The following is a 23,144-nucleotide window of genomic DNA, read 5'->3' on the forward strand; positions in this document are numbered from 1 at the left end:
TGACTCAACACATTAAGTAGTGTACAATTGTTCTTTTTTAAAACAGGTTAGGTAAAATCAATTTGATTAATTACAGGCAATATTTTAATTAGTAAATGAAACAAAAGTGGGTGTTTTCTAGTTAATTTTGAAGCCAACTGTATTGTTTAAAATTGATGGCTATCATTAAACGTTTTTACTCCTATTATTGGAAGATGTGTTTCAAAATTTAATTATTGAATACACATTTGAATGAACCTGCCAACCATCTCCTGCCGATCTGTGCAAAAGTTGAGCCAAAGCAGTAACTGATACAGTCCCATGTCTTGGTAACACGTGTACGTATCTATTTATTTCTTTGTTACGCTATATTTTTCATTACAGTAGATAGACTGCTCTGTGAGCTTCATTTGCAAACGGAATTTCATTGCGCACTGGTGTATATGACAAAAAACTAATCGGATCCGGTCTGTGATAGTAAATGAAATGCATTTGATATTGCTAACAGCCTAACTAAATAAATGAAAGTGTGCTGCTCCGTTATCCAACAGTTCTGGGTGGAAGTGTTTAGTTTAGAAATAAACACAGAAACATCCACTTTCGCCCACCGAGCCTCTGCTGACCATCCAGCACCCGTTCAACTAGCTCTATGTTATCCCTGTTTTGCTTCCTACACACATGGGGCAATTTGCTGCATATAACTATAGTATGGCTACAAAACAGGTGGTAAAATTAAAATGGCCTGAAATTGTTTTTAAGTTCAGAATGGGTGATAAAATCGCCAACATTTTTCACACAGTGAATTTTCTCTCTCTGTGGATATGTGCAATTGTCTGTTTTATTCTATCACGCAAGACCAATTTTGGCATGAAGAACATTCATGTGAAACTTATTAGTGGCTTTGTCAATGGCATGAGATAATGTGTGGAAGAAAGCTCAGAAGGTTTCACACATTAGCTACAAACATAATGTTAGAATTATGTTTCACCATCAGATTTTTTGACTGGTTCATAGGGAAAAGGAACTTTGTGAAGGTTTTTTTAGACTTGTGTACTACTTTAACAATATCTTTTCTGATATAAACTTTAGCTCAGATGTCATCATAGTGCATGATCTTCACTGCATTATTTTTGCAGTCCTTTTTATTTTGAATTAAGTTCCATGTAAGAAACTGATATTTCTTTAGAAAGGAAACTCTTTTACTAATTTGAATTTGGTGTTACTGATTTATTTAATTTCCTAGTGTAAAAAAATGAATTTATCATGAAAAACGTATTCCTATAAAATTGGAATGTTTATGGATAGGTGATTGGACCCTTTCAAGAACCTTCCTCTGCATCCATTGGAATTGCTTGTAATTGCTATATTGTAAAAATCTTTGTTTTGCCATTTGAAGTGATAAGTTGTTTGGATGATGTATTGAACGTAGGAAAAGTAGGAACTGAAATGTATACTTCAAACGAGAACACATCTGTATCCTGCATATTCCAAGATTTGACAGATGAATTTGTCATGGAGAATAAAAACTGAGAAAAAGTTCACATAATGATGAATAGACATTTGGTTCTGCAGGTAACAGTTGAGCTTATCGGACTTGATATTACATAAAAGTGAAGCTAATACACTTGCACAATAAAATATTGCGCAATGTTAACTATTTAGTCCGAAGAACAAAGGGAACAAAATAAATTTAATGTGCTTGAGATGCCACAGTGAGCTTCACAAATGATTAAATATTTGTATTTCATATCCCTCAGTCCCATAATTAACATTATTTGTAAGAAAAATAGGACTTTGCTTATCGTTATTTTTATATACCAATTGCCTTTTGATTTATTGCAGATTATGTATTAAGAATCGTACTTTACTGTTTGTTAACAGAAAAAAATTGCTGTAGTAAGTTATCGTGTATAACAAAGGATTGATTTGATTATATTCTGGAGAAATCTTTAAATTTAGAAATTCAATAAGATCTCAATTTCATATATGGTTCTAACAATCAGTGTGGTTTCTTTCAGACTTCTATACAGTTTGGCATTCAATGCAAGATTCATGCGACATCTTTGGAATTTGATCACATCTGTAACAACAAAAATGATAACGGGGTAAAGAAAGATGTACATTTGTTCTACTCTGTATATTCTATTGATCCTAAGATGTGGGAAATACAGAAAAGGGTTTCCCAAAATAATGCGCAATCCTAAATGTCCTTAAAGCTGGTGATGAGCTTTTGACTTGAGCTGCTGCTGCCAGAGTGGCAAAGATACTCAAGTTGTTAACGATGGGGAGTTCTAGGAATGAAGAAGGAATAGTATTTTATTTCCAAGTCAGAGAAATGCCAGACTTGGAGCTGCAACTTGCCAGGTTTTGATGTTTCCCTATGCATTCTGCCTGTGTGTTTTTGCATGCTGGTGGTCACAGGTTTGAGTTGGTTTTGCTAAAGCCAAGCTTAGTTACTGTAATACACTTTGATATTAATACACCTTGTTAAATGTTGTTAAATACGTAATGCTGCCCATCATGCTGAAGAGCAGTTTTGGCGCATGAGGTGCTCTTCCTACATTCATTGATACTTTCAATATTGATGCCTTTTTTAACATATAAATTATTCATGTAATTTGCTGCAATATAAATTTTTATCAATTGGGATAATTGTGCAATGTCCACTGGCCAGTTTCTGGCCAAATTCGGAATGTCCTCTCAGCAAACCTAACTCTGTGATGAATGTGTATTAAAGGAGGAATTTTTTTACCAATTTAAAGGTATAATTTAACAGAGTTTACATTTAATTTTCCAAGTGCTAAGTGGACTGTCTTTAAAAAAAAAAAGTGTGATCCTATAAAAATGACCATCTGATTTTTTTCCTGATTTTTAAAATCTATTTAATGTCGCACCTCAAAGGCCTTGTCTGTTTTACATTTACTGTTCTGTGGAAACCATACAATATATTAATTCATTAAATTTGTGCAATATCAAATCTGGCTGAGATGCATCAGAGAAATTTTAAAAAAGGATTAGCTTTTCCTATGTAATTACAAATATCTCTAGAATACGCATTACTGGTTCTAACATTTAGTGAATGACCACTAATAAACAAAATCAAGGTCTTGCAGCTGGGAAGCAACCCTTCAGCCCAACTCATTCATACTGACAAAAATGTTTACCTGAGTTAGTCCAATTTGCCTGCGTTTGGCCCACATCCCCCTCGATCTTTAATATACATGTACCTGAGTAAATGTCCTTTAAACATTGAAATTGTACCTCCCTCTACAGCTTCCTTTGGCTGCTGAAAAGGTTGCCGCCCGGGTCCTTTTTAAATCTTTCACCTCTCACCTTAAATCTATCCCCTCAAGTTCTACCCTGGGGAATGATTGATCATTCACCTTGTCTATGCCTCTTATTTTATATACCTCTTCGCCCACCCCACTACCACATACCCTCCAAAGTAAAAAAAAAGTCCAGCCAATCCATTCTCTTATAACTCAAGCCCTCCAATCCTGGTAAAATCCTGTGAATCCTTTCTATGTACTCCCCAGCTTATCTTCTATAACTGAGTGACCTGAACTATACACAATACTCCCACCAGCAACTTCTACAGTTATAAAATGACGTTCCAACTCCTGTACTCAGTACCCTGTCCAATGAATTTCACCACTTCCCTTGAATTGTGTATCTGTACCCGTAGACCCCTCTGTTCTAAACCACACATCAGGGCCTTGCCATTTACTGTGCCAGTCCTGCCCTGGTTTAATTTACCAAAATGCAACACGTCACACTTATCCAATTAGGCGGTTTACTTAAAGGATTTTAACAACTATGTTAGAGTATTTTTTGATTAACCTTCATAACTGCTTGAAACAGAGGTTTCGGTTACTGGTATCATTACTTAAAATATCGCATGGTAGGTAATGAAACAAATCTACTGGAATCTATGAAGAGTAATTAAGGCAGGGGACTTAAGCTTGTCTGAGGAACTGCTTTAAAGGAGGGCTGAGAGAGGTACGCATTATACAGTGCGTTCAAATATTATCACCATTTACTTGGCTTTAATTGAAGTAACTAATGAATAGTGAGAAGGACAGAAGGATCTTGAGGTTTAAGTCCATAACTTCCTGAAAGTGGTAACACAAGTAAATAGAGTGATAAAGAAGTAATATGATCTGCTTTCTTTCATGGGTCAGGCATTCAGTATAAGAGTCAGGAAGTCATGAGGCAGCCTTATAGGACTTTGGTTAGGCCGTATTTGAAGTATTGTATGCGGTTCTGATCACCTCAATACAGGAAGGCCATGGAGGTTTTGGGGAGGGTGCAGAGGAGGTTTACGTGAATGATGCTTGGATTAGGGGGTAATAAATTGCAGGGAGAGGTTGGACAGACTTGGATTGTTTTCTCTGGAATGCCAAAGGTGGTGGGGAGACCAGATAGAAATAACAAATTATGTGAGGCGTAGATAGGGTAGACAATCACAACCTTTTCCCAGGAAGGACAAATCAAATACTAGAAGGCATATGTTTAAAGTGAGAGGGACAAAGATTAAACGAGATGTGCTGGGCAAGTTTTTATTTTGCAGAGGGTGCTGATTGCCTGTAACATACGTTCGGGTTGGTCGTTGAGTTACATACGATAGTGGTATTTAAGAGACGTTTGGATAGGCGTATGAATATGGGGAAATATGGAGGCAGGCAGATAAGAGATGGTCTTGGCATCGTGTTCGGCACAGCCATTGTTGGCCGAAGGGCCTGTTCTTGCGCTGCGAGCAGTTTATTTAACCTTTTGCATAAGGAATTCCCTGTGATCCCCAAAGATTATTCTGAAAAGCATGATATTAATATTTCACCAGATTTAGAATCAGATGGCATAGTCTCAAGTAAAGTGTTGCCTATTTAAAATGGGTACGAAGGATTAGCAGTTAATCCTTAAAATGGTGAAACCAAAGATTAAAGTAGGCATGCTATTGAGTGGTGGAGCAGGCTCAGGCAGGATGTATGAACCACTCCTGCTTCAATTTTTTTTGTACTATAAACATACTACTGAAGTACAGCAGTTTTGGAAGCTGATGAATAATAATTTTCAGTGTTTGAGTTTGAATGTGAATTATTTAGAATTGATGAGGCTTAAATAGTATGAAATGAACACATTCTAGGCACCAAAACATTCAGAAGTATTGCTGGCAATGAATCATTGCCAAGTACCTGAAACATTGTAAAAAAATGTTCTGTGTATTAATATGGGACATGCCGAGATGACCACATCCACTTTTACGCTGAGCTCTGCCTGTACTATCAATTATTCTGAAACACAAGACGTTGTGGGGAAACTAAGCTTTAAAAATTACTATAAAATATAATGTCACTGGTTACTTCTTAATTTAAAAAAACATAATTTGATCAGTTTATATAAGAGGGCAAAATAGATGCTTGAAACTTTCTGAGCCCTGAAATAGTTTTTGATAAAAACCACTGGGCCCTTCAGCAGAAGACCCATGTACTTTAAATTGCATTACCTTTTTGAGTCTTCCTTATGCCTATTTGATACGGGCACCAAATGCTTCAAAAAATGACATCCCTGCAGTAATTCATTTTTTATTCAGATATGTTTCCTCAAAAGACACATGTAACTTGGGCATTGGGAAAATTGTGCAGCCTATTTACTTTTCAAGTATAGCATTTGTGAGACAGAATAATTATTGAGCAACCTTCAAAAGGAGATGATCCCTTTTATTGATTTCCAGTATTGGCAATGTGTTCTTGCCTTGACCAAGAAACAATACCATTGTTTTAATAGTAATTATAGAAAGTATTTATGGTACAATCATCATATTATTTTCAGTCACATTTTCCCTGATTAGATGAAGAAAGATATATTCTCAGCTTTCAGTTGGCTTAATTTGTGTAGATTTGTTTGTTTTACATTTTATTTGTCAGGAACATGATTAATGTTGTGCTTTTATGCATTTAAGGTCGATGGTACCTTTGATTCATCTGATCTCACGAGGCTCTCCGATGTCACTTGAAGACTCTCATCGGATCATACCTCTCTTTTATCTCTTTAGTTCTCTCTTCAGCCATTCCCTTATTTCAATCCATGACACCGAATTCTTTGGAGAGCAAGCTCAAGGAGGTAACATGTACAATTGGAACATTATTGATTAAATTAGTTCTTTAGTGTTAAGATGCTGAAGAAAATATTTTTTCGTGACATTTGTACTGATATGAATGTCATATACCTATTATTTTTAACCACGACTGTTTTGCATAATTATTGATGTCCTTTCTGGGGAAGATTCGTTATTTCTTGATTACTTGGGTATACTTTGCAGCAAAACATAATTTCTCAGCGACCTTGTCTGTTTTTACCTTCCTGCAACCCTCACCCCCCCCCCCCCCCCCCCCCGTGTAAATGAAAATCCAAAAACTGGATGTTGGAAACATTTGGAAGTCATTCCAAAGAGTTGTGGACATAGCCAAGACAATTACTCAAACTAACCTCTCTTCCATTGACTCCATCTGCATTTCATAGACTCCTTTAGCTATCCAGACTACACTTCTTCCCACCCTGTTTCCTGTAAAGACTATCCCCTACTCCCAATTCCTCCGACTACGCCTCATCTGCGCCCAGGATGAGGTTTTCCATTCCAGGGCATCGGAGACGTCCTAATCCTTAGGAAACAGGGGTTCCTCTCTTCTATTATAGATGAGGCTATCACTAGGGTCTCCTCAATATCACGCAGCTCCGCTCTTGCTCTCTCTCCCCCCATTCGTAACACGGACAGAGTCCCCCTTGTCCTCACCTTCCACCCCATCAGCCATCGCATACAGCATATAATCCTCCAACATTTTCGCCACCTCCAAGGGGATCCCACCACTGGCCACATCTTCCCATCTCCACCCCTTTCTGCTTTCTGCAGAGACCATTCCCTCCGCAACTCCCTGGTCAACTCATCCCTTCCCACCCAAACCACCCCCTCCCCAGGTACTTTCCCCTGCAACCGCAGGAGATGCAACACCTGTCCCTTTAGATTAGATTAGATTCAACTTTATTGTCATTGCACAAATACAAGTACAGGTACAACAAAATGCAGTTTAGCACCTAATCAGAGTGCAAAGTAGTAAAAATACTGGTTAAAACAATATGTACAATGTGGATGAATTGAACTAGTACATAGGCAAATAAATATATACAGATAAAAGGGTATAAAAGATAGCTAGCGGCGGGCCTGTGAGTTCAGCAGGGTTAACCTCCCCCCTCGACCCCATCCAAGGACACCTACAGTCTTTTCAGGTGAGGCAGAGGCTCACTTGCACCTTCGACAACATCATCTACTGTATCCGCTGTTCCAGGTGTCAACTCCTGTGCGTCAGTGAGACCAAGCGCAGGCTCAGTGATCGTTTTGCTGAACACCTCCACTCAGTCCACCTTAACCTACCTGATCTCCCGGTTGCTCAGCACCTTAACTCCCCCTCCCATTCCCAATCTGACCTTTCTGTCCTGGGCCTCCACCATTGTCATAGTGAGTCCCAGCGCAAATTGGAGGAACAGCACCTCATATTTCGCTTGGGTAGCTTACACCACAGCAGTATGAACATTGACTTCTCCAACTTTAAATAGCCCATGCTTTTCCTCTCTCTCCATCCCATCCCCCTTCCCAGTTCTCCCACTAGTCTTACTGTCTCCGACTACATTCTATCTCTGTGTCGCCCACTCTGACATCAGTCTGAAGAAGGGTCTCGACCCGAAATGTCACCCATACCTTCTCTCCAGAGGTGCTGCCTGTCCCGCTGAGTTACTCCAGCATTTTGTGTTTACCTTCGATTTAAACTAGCATCTGCAGTTCTTTCCTACACTTCACGCTGCCTCGGCATAATCAAGGACCAGTCTCACCCCGGTGGCTCCCTCTTCTCCCTTCTCCCATCAGATAAGAGGTACAGAAGTTTGAATAAGCATATCTCCAGATTCAGGGACAGCTTCTTCCCATCTGTTATCAGGCAACTGAGCCGTCCTCTCAACAGCTAGAGAGCGGTCCTGACCTCCCATCTACTTCTTTTGGTATTTTCAAACTATTTTTTGATCGAACAATCTTTAATCTTGCTCCAAACATTATACCCTTTATCCTGTATATGTACACTGCAGACAAATTGACTGTAATCGTGTATAGTTTTTTTGCTGACTGGATAGCACACATCAAGAAGCTTTTCACTGTAGTTCAGTACATGTGAGAATAATAATAACCCAAAATTAAATAAATCTCAAATGAAGGCAAAAAATGCTTTGAACACTCAGCAAGTCAGGTGACGTTCGTGGAAAGAGTTTTTTAAAAGTAAGGACCCTTCACCAGAACTGTGAAAGCATTATCGGCAAGCTCCGTTTGTCTTTGTTCAATCATTCCACATTGACGGTTCTGATGAAATACTGGATAATTTTGAACATTATATTGTTTTCCTGCTCATGTTACCTGGACAATGGATACCATTGGCAATTTTGTGTGCATGTTTGTGAATTTCTTTAATGTAAGTTTTTTTTGGGGGATGCATTTGTGTTGGCAAGGTCAGCATTTGTTGCCCATCTATAATTGCCTTTGATAAAGTAACAGTGGTAAGCCAGTTTTCTGGTGAAGGAACACCAATATTTTCTGGTGATGGAAATCCAACAATGCAATTGGATCGTGACTTGTATTATTTAGATCAGGGGTCGGCAACCCGGTTCAGCCTCGGGGCCAGGTCCCGGGTCTGTGAGCGGTTGGAGGGCCACATCTATCGCCATAGTTAATAAACTTTCACATATTTATTTATTTAAGAAATATTATGTCTACTGAACATAGGAGTTAGTTTGAGACACTGGTATTGAAACGACCCTCAAGAATCTTAAGATCAACTTTGTGTTTATTGTGCAAAAGTAACGATTTAATTTAACACAACCATTTCACACAATTTAACATAAGCATCGACTACAGTGGAATCAACATTGCAAAAACAACGATTTAACAACGACCAACACAATTTAGCATTAACATCCACTACAGTGGAATCAACATTCCTCACTGTGACGACGGCCTGATGTTCAGACCCTCTCGTCGGGATGATCGAAACTCTGGCGTCGGGACGGATTGCAACACAACAAGAAACTAAGTTCTTTTCTGTCCAAGTATCTTGGAAGACTCGGCACTGAGCATCCACCTTCCTGCGTTTTGTAGCCATTGGAAAGTCGCTTTCCGCCATTGCCAATCAAAGTTTTTCCGTGCTCACTGTCTGCTGTTTTGCCGTGCTCACTGTTCTAGGTTCACTTTTTGCCCTGTTCGTGGGATTACATCAGTTCCGATTTCTTTGTATCAGCAAACAGGATTGTTAGGAATGGAAAAAATATACGCCTGCTGGCCGGAATGTTTCCGGGGCGTGCTGAGCAAAAAAAACATGCCTGTGGGCCGGCTGCTTGCGGGAAAAAAAACGCATGATGGCCGGATGATTTTGAGTTACGGGTCGCATTCGGCCTGTGGGCCATAGGTTGACGACTCCTGATTCAGATGAAGGGGTGATCATATTTCTAAATTAGCTGGATGTATGATTTGGAAGGGAACCTTAGGAGTTGCAGTTTGTTTGCTACTGATTTCCTCCTCTTTGTTAAAGGTTTGGAAATGTGCACTGTGAGTAGGTCAGGCAAATATTTACACTATCTTTTTGCACATGACATATGCTGCAACCATAATGGTAGCAAGGGAATGACTGTTACGACGGAGCTGGCTGCCTTGTTCTGGATGGATTTAAAAAAAAATTTTTTGGAACTGCACTTTTGAAGGCAAATGGAGAGTTTTCCATCTTGTTCTGGGCATGTGCCTTGTAAATGGTTGAAAGGCTTTGGGGGTGCAGGAGGTGTATCTCTTGCCATAGAATATTCCGTCTTTGACTTGCTGTTGGAGCCACAGTCAATTTCTGCCAAGTCATTAACCCAAGGACATTGATGCGTAATTTGATGACAGTAAGAATAGATCTTTAGATTTTTTTGTTAGAACAGTTGTTGCCAACATTTTTATGGTGTGAATGTTACTTGTCAAGTTTCAGCCCATGCCCAAATATTGTCCAGGGTTTAGTCCGTGCAGGACTGCTTTATTTTCTGAGGAGTTGCAAATGGATATGAACGTTGTGTAATCATTTATAAGCATCTGTATTTCTAACCATATGATGGAATCAAGGTCATTGTTGAACAAAGATGCTGGTCTGACAAACTTTTGTAGCAGACTCCGAGCATTAGCATGTTTTTCCCCTTGATGTCCATTGTCATCGGAGCTCCTTAAAAACATACTTTGTCAAATGCTGCCTTGATACCAGGAACAGTTATTTTTAGCTGACTTCTGTGGCAATAATTTCTTTGGTCTATGATTGAACTAAGGTTGTGGTCAGTTCTTGAGATGAGTGTTTTTTCTGAAACTCAAACTAGAATTTGAATGTGGAACATAGAATGGTGCGGCACAGGGACAGGACTTTCAGCCCACCATATCTTTTAGTTTAGTTTATTATCATGTGTACCGAGATTTTTTGTTGCGTGCCATCCAGACAGCGAAAAGACTAAACAGGATTACAATCAAGCTGCCTACAGTGTACAGATACAGGATAAAGGGAATAATGTTTAGTGCAAGATAAAGTCCAGTCAAATCAGATTAAAGATAGTCCTAGGGTCTCCAATGAGGTAGATGGTATCTCTAGTTGGTTTTGGGATAGGTCAGTTGCCTAATAACAGCTGGGAAGAAACTGTCCCTGAATCTGGAGGTATGCTTTTTCACACTTCTGCAACTCTTATCTGTTTGGAGAGGGGGTGTACGGGGAGAGACCTGTCCTTGATTAATGCTGGTGGCCTTGCCAAGGCAGTGTGAAGTGTAGATGGAGTCAATGGAAGGGAGGTTGGTTTGCATGATAGTTTGGGCTGTGTCCACAATTCTCTGCAATTTCTTGCCGTCTTGGATGGAGCTCTTCACAACCACGCTGTGATACATCCCGATAAACCGTGATGCATCCTGATCCATGCCGAACATGATGCCATGTTAAACTAATCTCTACCTACACATGATCCATGTACTTCCATTTCCTGCATGTTCATAGCCTATCTGAAAAGCCTAAACACGACAACAGTTTATGCTTGGCACAAAGGTTATTGGTGGTCAAATATTGTTTTATTTTTACAGCACTGAATAATTCCTTCCATCACTCTGTTCATGATTTGAGAGTAGACTGATTTGTGTGTGTGTGTGAGAGTGAGCGGTGGAAGGATATTGGATTTATCCTGCTTTTTGTGTAGAACATGGGTAATTTACCAAATTGGGTAAATCCCTTTGCTTTAATTATACTGGAATAGCTTGACCAAGAGTGCAGCTATTTCTGGAGCACAAGTCTTCAGTACTGCAGAAACAAGGAACTGCAGATGCTGGTTTACACAAAAGGAGACAAAATGCTAGAGTAACTCGGAGGGTCAGGCAGCATCTCTGGAGAACTTGGATTGGGAACGTTTTGAATCATGTCTGTAGAAGGGTCCTGATCTGAAACGTCACCTATCTATGTTCTCTAGAGATGCTGCATGACCTGCTGAGTTACTCCAGCACTTTGTGTCTTTTTTAGTACTGCAGCTGGATTATTCCCTGGTCTTTTTGTCTTTGCTGTATCCTGTGCTCTCAGCTGTTTTTTTTTAGTAAATTGAATGGTTTAAAGTATGTTGTCTGTGATGGTGGGAAACAGCAAAAAAACTGAGATAAATGGTTGGTGATCAGCTCAGTCAGAAGGTATGAAAAATGATTAGACTCAACAAGATTTTGTTCCAAATTTAGCGACCCATTAGAAGAGGCTAGTAATCTTTAAATTAAATTATAATTGCCTAATTAGCAGTTTTGTTAATCGCCTTTAATTTATAAAATTCAGCTGTAATAGTGCATAAAATATCAATGTAGATTCTTTGAGCGTTTTATTTGTAGGTTGCAGACAAATCAGAAAATCAATATACAGGTTATCAGGTATGACTTTTAGTGGCTGGAATTAAAACAGCAATTGTTGTAAATTCAAAACAAATGGAGAATGCCGGAAGTTCTCTGCAAGTCAAATATAATCAGTCAGAAAAGTGCAAATACAAGCAAACAGAGATGGAGGTCCTTCATTCAATGTCAACTTGGTATTGCTCAACATACACTGCCTTTGGGTTTTATGTCTCATCACTATATTCGAAAACCTGAGCAAAAGATTAAATGGACATTTACCAAACTCGTATTTATTCTATCTCCTCTTGATATCAATGACTGTAAAACTCTGATAATTGGTTATTATTGCTTGGAAATCCTGATGTTTCAGAGTCTGGCTCACCCGGTTCCATTTTGGGCACATTCATTAAACTCTCCGTGGCCTCACTCCCGCAGCCCCAAACACAATGTCCTGTTCTTATGCTCTCTTTTAGACATGTTTTATTTCCCCTGCTCCCTGTTACATGGGAAACTGTGTTTTATTTCTGTCGAACACCAAAAATGTCCATTGGATTCTTACTGTATTTAGCCATTGAACTAGTTTTTATTTACTCTATCTAAATGATTCAGGATTTTAATCACCATTAATCTTTCTCTTGCCTCTGTCTGTTCTAAGGAGTAAAACATTCAAAATTCCTTGATGGTATAAATATAAAATTACATGAAGTAGTTATTTAAAAAAACAATATATATATATATATGTACAGAGGCACTTTTCTTAACTATAATTTGAAACATGGACAATGAATCTCAGTAATGTTGCTATTTTGCCTTGTTAGGTGTGGGCCAACAGCCAGTTACAATGATGCCATTCACTTTAAGAGAGTTGGTAACATTATCCCGCTGTCTCCGTGATGCTTGCCTTGGAATAATTCATTTGGCATATCCAGAAACCAAACCAGAGGTTCGTGAAGAGTACATTGTGGCATTTAAGAGCATTGGTGTCCGTACCAATGCAGAAATGCAAGAACGAATCGAGACTGAGAGGAAAAGATGGATTCAACTCTTTAAGGTACAGTAGAAGAAGTAAACACTTCCTTGCACATTTTCAGTTGAATCATAGATGCAATAAATAGTTTGAAATAGTAATTGCTGGAGTCTGCTTCAAATGCTGGCTGCCCACTGTGTTACTCAAACACTTTGTTTTTTACTCAAGATTCCAGCATCTGTGTCCAAGTATTTTGAAATGTTATTTTTATTGTTTCTTGTATCTATCATAAGGTTACTGTTTGGAAACGTATGGTGAAAAAGTTCAAGGGATGAAGGCTTTGCAGGCTGAGCCAACATTTAATTGTCTATCCCTAATTGCCGTTGAGAAGCTGGCATTGAGCTGCTATCTTGAATTGCTAGAGTCCTTGAGTTAATGCTGTTCCTGGGGGAGTGAGAGGATCTTTATAGTGAAGGGAGGTTGATTTATTTCAGAGTCAGTGTGGTGTGTGGAGAACAACGTCCAGGCGATGTTTTTCCAAAGCTTTTGCTCCTTTTGTTTTTCTAGCCGGTAGAAGTTGTGGTCAGGATGGTACTGTCGAAGGAGTCTTGGTGAGTTGCTGCAGCTCATCTTGTAGATGTTACAAACTGCTGCTACTGGTGATATGTTGGTGGTGAAGTGAATGAATAATTATGGATGGGGCACCTGTCAAGTGGGCTGTCATAATGTTGAGCTTCTTGAGTGTAAATAACGCTGCCCTCATTCAGGCAAGTGGAGAGTATTCAATCCCAGTCCTGACTTGAGCCTTGCAGATGGTGGATAGGTTTGGGGGAGTTAGGAGATGAGTTGCTTGCTGTAGAACCTAGACTCTGACCTGTCCTTGTAGCCACCTTGTATACATATCTATTCAATTAAGTCCCTGTTAATAGTAATCTTTAGGATGTTGATGTGGGAGGGGTAGGGTGGATTTAAGGGCCTGTCCCACTTGCTGATTTTTTTCGCCGGCTGCCGGCGTCATTGACTGACGTAGCAGCAAAATGTTGCGACACTTGAGGAAACACGTCAATACGTCATCACGCCGCATCACGCCACGACTTTTTCAGTGACCTGATACGTCAATCAATGATGCCGACAGTCGCCGAAGAAATCGCCAAGTGGGACAGGCCCTTTAGTGAAGGTAATGCCATTGATCGTCGAGGCTACTACCTGCTTTTTCTCGCTGGATTTCTTCATTACCTGCTGTTTGTGTGGCATGAGCTTTACTTGTCACAATGTCTAAATTAGTAGAGTCTCTCTGTGGTTGGTTGTATGTGCTTGGAAGTGCAATTGGTGCTCAGTAATTGCACATATCGGAAACTGAGATGCCTATATCATTGTATTTTAACAGAATCAAGAGTTTGAATAGGATATAGGATGATTTTACTGGATAGTAGAAAAGGTTCAAGGTCTTGTGTTACATTCTCCGTTCTTTCTTATAAGCTCAGGTTAATTAATCGTATGTATCTTTTGAGTTGCCCGCGGGATGGCTTCACCCATTTGTTGAAAGGACCATTTTCTCAATTATGAACCCACATTCATAAGTGTAGTACAAAGTTTTTCAGATCAGGAGAAGACAATGCCATCTCTTGAGCTTTTTATTTAATTTGGTCTGATGGCAAATTGGTATCTTAACACTACTTGTAAATCTGGATGCCATAACCTTAAAAAAAAAAGGAATTTAAAACTGTTTCCATAAGTGCTATTATTATATCTGTACTGAGTGGATCCACTTTATAGCCAGTGGCATCAATGTTTTATGGAGTAGAACAGTTGCTTTTTTAAAATCGTAACCTCTTTTAAAAATATCACATAGCACTTTTGTTTAATGATTCCTTCAAACAAGTATTCTGTATGTAGTCATATAATTAAAATTACTGTTTTAAAATAATCCATTTGTTTTTTATCTTATGATATAAGTATCGGAATATGATAGAATGCTACATATATCTTCGTAATTTTTACCCACTATAGCATTGGTGCATTCAGATTCAATTTTAATTGTCATTGTCAGTGTACAGTCAGTGTCAGTGTACAGTGTACATTCGTCAAGTATCATTATGAACTTTTTAAAAAAAAGAACATTCTGGCAAGTCTCAGCAGAACAAGCGCCACCTGTGGAAAAATAAGCTGTTAATAACAGGGTCAAAGTCTCCTCGGCAGAACTGGGACAGGCAGGAAACTAGTTTTATGTTGTAGCAAGGGTGGAGGATGGATAGCTTGGATGATGAGCATATCCATGATGGACCCGGGGAATGGGGATAAATTGAAGGCCACGAACATTCTCTGCAAATGAGACCTCCTTGGAAGCACCGTTCTTTATCTTTTCAAAATCCTAGAAGTCGTCAGGTACTGAGAGAGCCCCCTCCAAGCAATCAATTGCTGTCATTAAATATCAGTTCAATTTGTGTCTGGGTCCTGGTTTTTTTAAAGCAAAGATTTGTTGCTTTTAATTCATCTTATGGAACATTGGAATAGCCATGTTCCATAATGGATTCTCATGCCGTACCTATAAAATTAACTAAACTCTTAAATTTGCTTGGCCATTGTTTTCTTTGAGTTATCTTTTTTGATCTTGTAAAATATGCAATGTAGCAGGTGCTGACTAAACTAATTAGATTACAGCATGCCCTGTATACCTTAGACTCATTGAAAAATGGTTCCTGTTGCCCTTGATAAAGAAGCAGTGATGGATGGGTAATGATTTTTTTTCCCGAGGCTTCTTTCCTGTGTAAAGTTTCTGTTGGGAGTCCTTGCCCTTTATATGCACATTCAATCAAGAGTGCAAGATGTAATTGAGGCTCTACTTTTCATAGGTTTTATTTGAATGAGTGTTGCCAGGATATTCGTAATAGGAATCAAGAAAAGATGAGCTCACAGTGACAGTGAAATTAAGTGTTAAATTATAAATGGCCCACCTTATTATTGGATCCTGTATCCTGTATTGCTGGCTATAATTGTTACAAATAAACTGAATATTCATTGTGTGGTGGGGGGGGGGGGGGGGGGGGGGGTGCGGGGGTTGTAATGTCATAGAACAAGAAACATGATCATCAATTGATGCCTTTCATTTAAAGTTTGCAAAAATGAAATGCATTTCACAGATTGAACGTTAGATTTATAGTTTTATTTCCCAGTGACCCATAACACGCTAATGTGGAATGGAAGCCATCAACCAATTCTCCTGTTCCTTTATTGCAGCTTTTTTTGAATCGGAACAAAGCTATCTATATAATTGAAAGAAGTTAATTGAATGAAAATGATCAACTAAGCTTGTATTAATATTGCTAATGGAAGATTCTGCTTGGCTGTGTTTGGAAAGAGATGTCATGCTGGAGTTTTGCAGGCACCCATTAATGCTTGCACTTAACCTGATAGGCTAATTAAGGAATGCTTATTCATTCTACAAGTCAGGGATAGCTGCTATTCAAACCAATCAGCTTTTCTTTATAATGCATTGCACTTAAAGAAAGCTGTTAGGACTGGCAGGGATAGTAACTGATGATCTTTTGATTGAGATGAATACTGTGTTAATATATTAGTAAATTTGAAATTATAATTAGGAGGACCAGTGAATCATTGGTAAAATAACTTCTTGTTTTTTGACTAATTTTAGTCAATTTATTTGTAGTAATTAAGTTGGAGTTCAATTTGATTTATTGCCTGACTGAATTTAATGCTGGTTTGTTCTTGAGAGCAGGCAGCTGTTTTAACGTAGTTATCATTCAAGTGAGCTTGAAGATCACTTGGACAGTTGTACTTCCTGTAAATGTGGACCATACATGTTCCTTTTTAAAGCTTGCTACAAGCAATGTGCTAATTGATGTGGTCAGTCATTTGCAGACAATTTGAGGCATTTGTCACTTAAATTGTTTATATGACAGCCTGTTAAGGTAATACCCAAATCAAAAGTAATCGAGGTGTAAGAAGATTATTGTTCTTTATATATCTTTATGCTTGGTTAGACCATAATTAGTTTGTATGGCTTAAGTATCATACTTTTAATCCAACATTTAATCCCAGATTTGTTTTTAAAAAAAGCTGGAAATATTTAGCAGATCAAGTTAATTCATTGCAAAACAGTCAACAATTTGGATTTCTGCCCTTTCCTCAGATTATAGTGTTCAAAATTCAAAATCTGTTTTCTGTAATAGGAACTTAGAAGTTCACCAAAACCTTTTTCTAGGAAATATAATAAATTTGGTTATTATATTCTGTGTATTTTTCATATTTTTGATAAATGTATTGCAGTAAGAATTAGTTATTGAGGTTTTGCGTGTTCATCATAAATTATTATGCGCACACACGGTGCTGTATTTCCAATTTTTCTTTGCAAAGCTGTGAACTTACTGGAACAGCAAATTTGCATTGAAATTTATTCTTAGTTTTGTTATTTTGCAGGTAACACAAACCTGTGACAAATTACTTTCTGGTTCACGCAGTGTAATGTTGGTATGGTACTTTCCATTGATAATGAATACCAATTTAACAAAATGGTGTTAGAAAATATTTGGTGTTTGTTTTCACGTGCATATCACTGTTGCATATATTCAGTTGCATTTCAGTCTGGTATTTTAATTGCTCTTCACCCTTGATATTGGAGTATAGTTCAAAGTCCATCTAGCCATTTGTTATATTTGAAGATAGTGCGGCCACACATTCTCCATTGGGAGTAACATCATGGTCCTCACCTGAACTTTACAGCAGGGGTCAATGGATATTCATTACCAATGGTAATTTATTTGTTCTTGGTGAGTGGACGATCCTGGCATGGCTGCATTGATTATCTACACTTAGTTATCCAGCGAAGGGTGTCGTTATTCTTCCTGAAACAAATTATTAACCTCGACCTTTTAGATTGTCGCATCAAAACCACTTAACAATTACATGGCGAAAATTCAAGTTTTATTATTTTTCAAAGATTTTCCCTGAATTGACTAGAGAGTACATGATAAGAAACTAAAAGCTCATTTCAAAATCTCAGATCCATTCAATGTAGCATGAAGGAATCTTAGGATAGAATGAGCATTATAGTTAGCTTCAGCCATACTTAAATGAGCAATGCGATTTCCTTTGGTTTCTGAGAGTTTGAATACGAGTATTGGGGTGTGCTTTGGTTTTGACGTTAATTTTGGGGGGAGAAGGATGTGGAAGAAAGTAAGATGGCCTGCTGCCACACAAATAATGACCTTTTGGTTGAAGTGCCATATTGTTGGTGAATGTTGATTTATTAACCTGCAAGTCAAAATTGAAGCAGAAGATAGTTGATTGTCAAAAGTTTAATATGAAGTGTTTTTGCATTATGTTGGTGTAGTTAACATTAAATAATCATGGTCAATGTTTTAAAATTGTTATTTCACAATTCCTCGTGCACTTCAGTACATTTTGATATACTAGATGTTCGAGAAGACCAGTAGCCCTTGAGTAGCCAGAAATGTGCAGATGAAATATAACATTTGCTTGTATAGGATTATATATAAGGATTGTATATAATTTTTGTTATTTTGTTTCTTGCTTACAGGTGATCTCCAATTTAGTGAAAATGCTTAAGTCAAGAGACACAAGAAGACAATTTTGTCCTCCTGATCACTGGCTTTCTGATCAAGTTAATATCAGAGCTGATAAGGTGTGTATTGCTAATTTGGGTGATAGATGAAGGGACTAAGGAATATAATTTAAAATTCCTTAATTACTTTGGATATTAATAATGAATAACATGCATTTTTTTAAATATTTATTTAGTTTAGAGATACAGCATGGAACCAGGCCCTTCAGCCCACTAAGTGCACCATCATCCATTCACACTGTGTAGGAAGGAGCTGCAGATGCTGGTTTTAATCGAAGATAGACGCAAAATGCTAGGGTAACTCACCGGGACAGGCAGCATCTCGGGAGAGAAGGAATGGGTGACGTTTTGGGTCGAGAACCTATCCATCCATTCACAGAAGTTCTATGTTATCCCACTTTTTCATCAACTCCTTATACTTTAGGGCAGGGATCTCCGAACTATGGCCCATGGGCCACATCCGGCCCGCCACAATATTTTATCCGGCCCGCAGCAAGCTCTGAGATCCGGGCTCCCCCGGGTCCTAAAGACCGGCGACTCAGAGAATTTGTAGCGTGTTTGCAGAATTTGCTCTCCACACAACAGATTTGTTTTCTTCGGAACGGATCTTTGAAAGAATGGGTTCAAACTGAATTCCCGGTTCCGGATGGGAGCCCGTTGTGCTCAGGCTCTGCCCCTGTAGAATACATAGATCATTCCTCGTTTCAATCGCCGCCAGACCCTTCCCTCACTTCTCTCTCAGGTACATTATGTGTGTATCGGTGCTGCTTCCTGCTCTCGTTCACCACTTTAACGCTTCATCTCCCTCATTGCCAGTTTCCAACCAGCTCCCACTTTCCTCTGCTCGAGCCCCGACACTTCCCTTCGCTTTCTCTATTTCCGATTCGGAGAAAACGCGAGTGACTGAAGTCCATTACAAGCCTGCGTACGTTATCGACTATCTTGTCTATCCACTGCCCCTGTTTGCGCATCGGAACTGGAATATTCCCCCCAAGATTGAGTCCGTATAACAAAACTGAAATGTCTTTATTTTTTCCTACGGCCCGCAAAATTGTGCCTAATATATAATGTGGCCCTCATGCTGAAAAGTTTGGAGGCCCCTGCTTGCGGGTCAACTTTTAGAGGCCAATGAACCAACAAACTTACAAATGCTTGATCTGTTTTTGTAAATTTGTTGGTTTTTAGATAATGTGTCTCAGTCATGAATTACAGAGCAAAGTCAAGTATTTGTGGCAGGTTTTCTTCCAGTATCACATCCAGTGGTGCAGTGGTATTCAACCACAGTACCACCTGGATGTGAAACTGGAGGAAAGTCAGTAATTGAATGGTCACTCTAACTCACTCATGAGATTTCTCTTCTTGGGGAGTTCCTCAGGATAAATGGTGACATGTTTCCACTCCGGTTTTGTTGACTCTGAGGCGGTGAGAGCAATGTGGAATCTGTAGACCACCACGAATTGGGCAACCGGTGTTTGACAAGTTGGGTAGATGTATTCTTTGGGAAGTGGTGCACACTTCCCACTATTTTCACTGGGCTTCCACATGCTCTCAGCAGATAGTATAATATGGATGATGTTCCCCTGTTTCATTCGGTCATAAACTATGGGTTCCAATGAGTTGACATGGATGTCATGTCTATAAGGAACTTTTGAGAACATCCTTTCAAAATACAGCTGTCACTCAGGTGCTGCAGGTCTTCTTGCTAGTTCTTGATAACCCTGTAAATCCATGACTTGATAACTAGGCCGATGTTAGTTGCTCATTCAGTGGGACCTTTGCTCAGAAATACAGACATTATTACACCAAAATAAGCTCCCTGATTTAACCAATCATCTTTGTCATTAGTAAATCCTTGATGTTTTTACCTGCTTGCTAGCTTTTCAGTGATCTTTGCCATTCCAATGAAATGCCCATAACTTCTATCCAAAACAGAAATACTGGATGAACTCAGTCAGTCAAACAGCATCAGTGGAAAGAGAAACAAGTTAATGTTTTGGCTCAGTAACCTTTTCACAGACAGAATTGCTGGCTGAAAAGATAATTGGTTTCTCTATCCACACATTCTGCTTGACTGGTTAAGTTTTTTCGATGCTTTTAGTTTTCATCTGAAGTTTTTTTCCTATTGTACCTTCTTGAGCTCGTTCCATTGGCCTACATTTGCCCCACATTTCTCCGAACCTTTCCAATCCACATACCTGCACAAATGTATTCTCATCTTTGTAATTGTACTTGCCTCGTACCACTTCCTTTTGCAGTTCATTCCACAAAGCTACTCTTGTGCGAAAAGATTGCCATTCGAGTCCCCTTTAAATATTTTCCTCTCTCCTTACACCAATGTCCTCCAGTTTTTGCCTTCCCCCACCCTGGGGAAAAAAAAACAGTGATCATCCACCTTACCTGTGCCCTTCATTATTTTATATGCCTCTTTAAGATCACTCTACGGCAGAGAATGCTCCAGGTAGAGCAGTCCCAGTGTATCCAGTCTCTCCGTAAAAAATGTAGGGCTTATAACTCAAGCCCTCCAGTCCTGGTAACAACCTTGTGAATCATTTCTGTGCATCGCATCCTTCTTATACTATGATGATCACAATTGCAGGCAATGTTCCAGGTGCAATTTTACCAACGTCATCGACAGCTGTAACGTACATGGTTTTGGGTTTGATAATAAATTCTGGAGCAACAAATTTTTTAATATACTAGGTGACCAGAAGTTGCCCCAGAACTTAATCCCGAGTTCTAATCATTGAAACATTATCCTCTCTCTTAATTGTGAAAGATCGTGCAGTTGCAATGTGGCCAGAGCAAGAATAAAAATAGGCTGATCATTGCCTGTAGCCATTGTCTGTAAAAATGGGGCATATGGTGATGAGCTGAAATCATTGAACTAATTAAATGTGTAAAGTTGTGAACTTCATATGAAATGTCAAAACACTTTGGATAGTGATTATTGCCACTAATGGTAATTCGTGCTTTCATTTTCTCCAACCGCTTTACCTGGTAGTTGTCTTTTTGCCACTATTTTTGCACTATTATTCCTTTTCTAATTAATCTCCTGCCAGTCGCAGTCATTTTTTGCCCTTGCCTCATTCTTATTTCCCTCCCTCTATACTTGTTTAAAGTCTGTGAAATCTAGCTTTTGCCAGTTCTGTTAAAAGATCATCAATCTGAGGCATTAAGCCTGTTCTCTCCCCCACTATGTTGCTTGACAAGTATTTCAAGTTTTTCGCTTTTAATTTCCAGCATCTGCAGTATTTTGTTTGTGTTTTACTTAGCTTAATTGCTTTCATTTTGTGGTCACCAGTTGTCAATACTGAATTGATTATTTGACATGCCATTTTGTGTTTTATCGAAATACTAATTTGAATTCCTGTGAGGCATTTAAAGTAAAGATATCAATTGTGAAGTTATTGTTTTAAGACTAACAATTACTTAATGTCAGCATCTCTTTAATACTAGGTCACCCAACTCTATGTGCCCTCAGCCAGGCATGTTTGGAGGATGCGTCGAATGGGAAGGATAGGACCATTGCAGTCAACACTAGATGGTAATTGCCAGCCTCTCAGCATAGATCATTTATGTTGGCGGTATTTATTGCATTAAATGTTTGCAGAAATTGCTATCAACAATTCCATTGTGATGAATACATTTCGAATGAGTGAAGTATGAATGATGATGGTTGAAGGAATCCAGAGATTGGGTAGATGTGTCTAATTGGTGTGAAACATCAGTGGATAATGAGTCTGCACTGTATTATCAAAACAGAATTAAAGAGAACAAAATATGATAAAGAACAGTGCTCTTGTAAAAACATCCCTTGATGTATCCAATTATGAGACAGACATCCAGGCAGATTATGAGGCAGTCGGCACAGGGAAAAATCAAGAGGGTGACTATTTCGAAAAGAGTTGAAAAGGTTTTCTCCAGTTCTCAGTTCCACTGTATCTTCGATAGTAATTCTGCTGTATTTCTTATTTGGGGCTAATCTATTTATCACTCCTGTATTTGCAGATGCATGGTTGCTATATGTTTGCCTTTGCCTCTTGCACAACCCATTTTCTTTCCTCTCCAGCGGTTATTCCTGTTTCCTCTCAATGCACATCCACAATCATCCTTAAATGATCCCTTTTACCAAACCATTCTTGCAAACCCCTTTCTTGGGGGATGGGTACCATTTCTTATGTGAAGCTCTTAGAATATGTTTTCCTGCATCAAAGTACTGTTTAAGTGCAAACTAGTTTAAACATTGTTTAAATTTGAGTGATATGGTAATGGAGATTAAAATCCTGGTGTCATTTAAAACAAAGAGTAGAAAAACATTTCCCCTGAAAAGATGGACTGTATGAATCACATGGCCTCCTTAATCTTTATTTATTTGGTGAATCAAAGATATTCGGACTCAATATCTTTGTTTATGAAGCCATTTATCTGAGTAGTTCAGTTTGGAAGGCTTTTCAATTTGGATTAAATTAATTATTTAATAGAATGTAGATTAATAAAGCATTTTTGAGTTGTCGTCTTATAGAAAATTAGAATAAGTAAAAAATTAAATGTTACCATTTGTAATCTAATAAATCGACCAGAGACAGGAAAATTATTTGCCTCAATGTAAACTGTTTATCTGATATTCCTGCATGATGGACATTATT

At 38.6% G+C, this 23,144-nt stretch overlaps 1 protein-coding gene across 2 annotated transcripts in view; it reads left to right on the forward strand.

The window, feature by feature from the left end:
* The window catches only part of ube3c (ubiquitin protein ligase E3C), a 139,715-nt gene that overhangs the window by 56,608 nt on the left and 59,963 nt on the right, over nucleotides 1-23,144 (forward strand). For both annotated transcript variants that reach the window (XM_055664478.1, XM_055664488.1), the window contains exons 12-16: nucleotides 1,998-2,084; nucleotides 5,939-6,099; nucleotides 12,748-12,980; nucleotides 18,454-18,558; nucleotides 21,955-22,042. In XM_055664478.1, coding sequence (XP_055520453.1) covers nucleotides 1,998-2,084; nucleotides 5,939-6,099; nucleotides 12,748-12,980; nucleotides 18,454-18,558; nucleotides 21,955-22,042 — 674 coding nt within the window. The remainder of the gene's footprint in view (nucleotides 1-1,997; nucleotides 2,085-5,938; nucleotides 6,100-12,747; nucleotides 12,981-18,453; nucleotides 18,559-21,954; nucleotides 22,043-23,144) is intronic.

This window comes from Leucoraja erinacea, chromosome 2, assembly GCF_028641065.1.
Source record: "Leucoraja erinacea ecotype New England chromosome 2, Leri_hhj_1, whole genome shotgun sequence".
NCBI lineage: Eukaryota > Metazoa > Chordata > Chondrichthyes > Rajiformes > Rajidae > Leucoraja > Leucoraja erinaceus.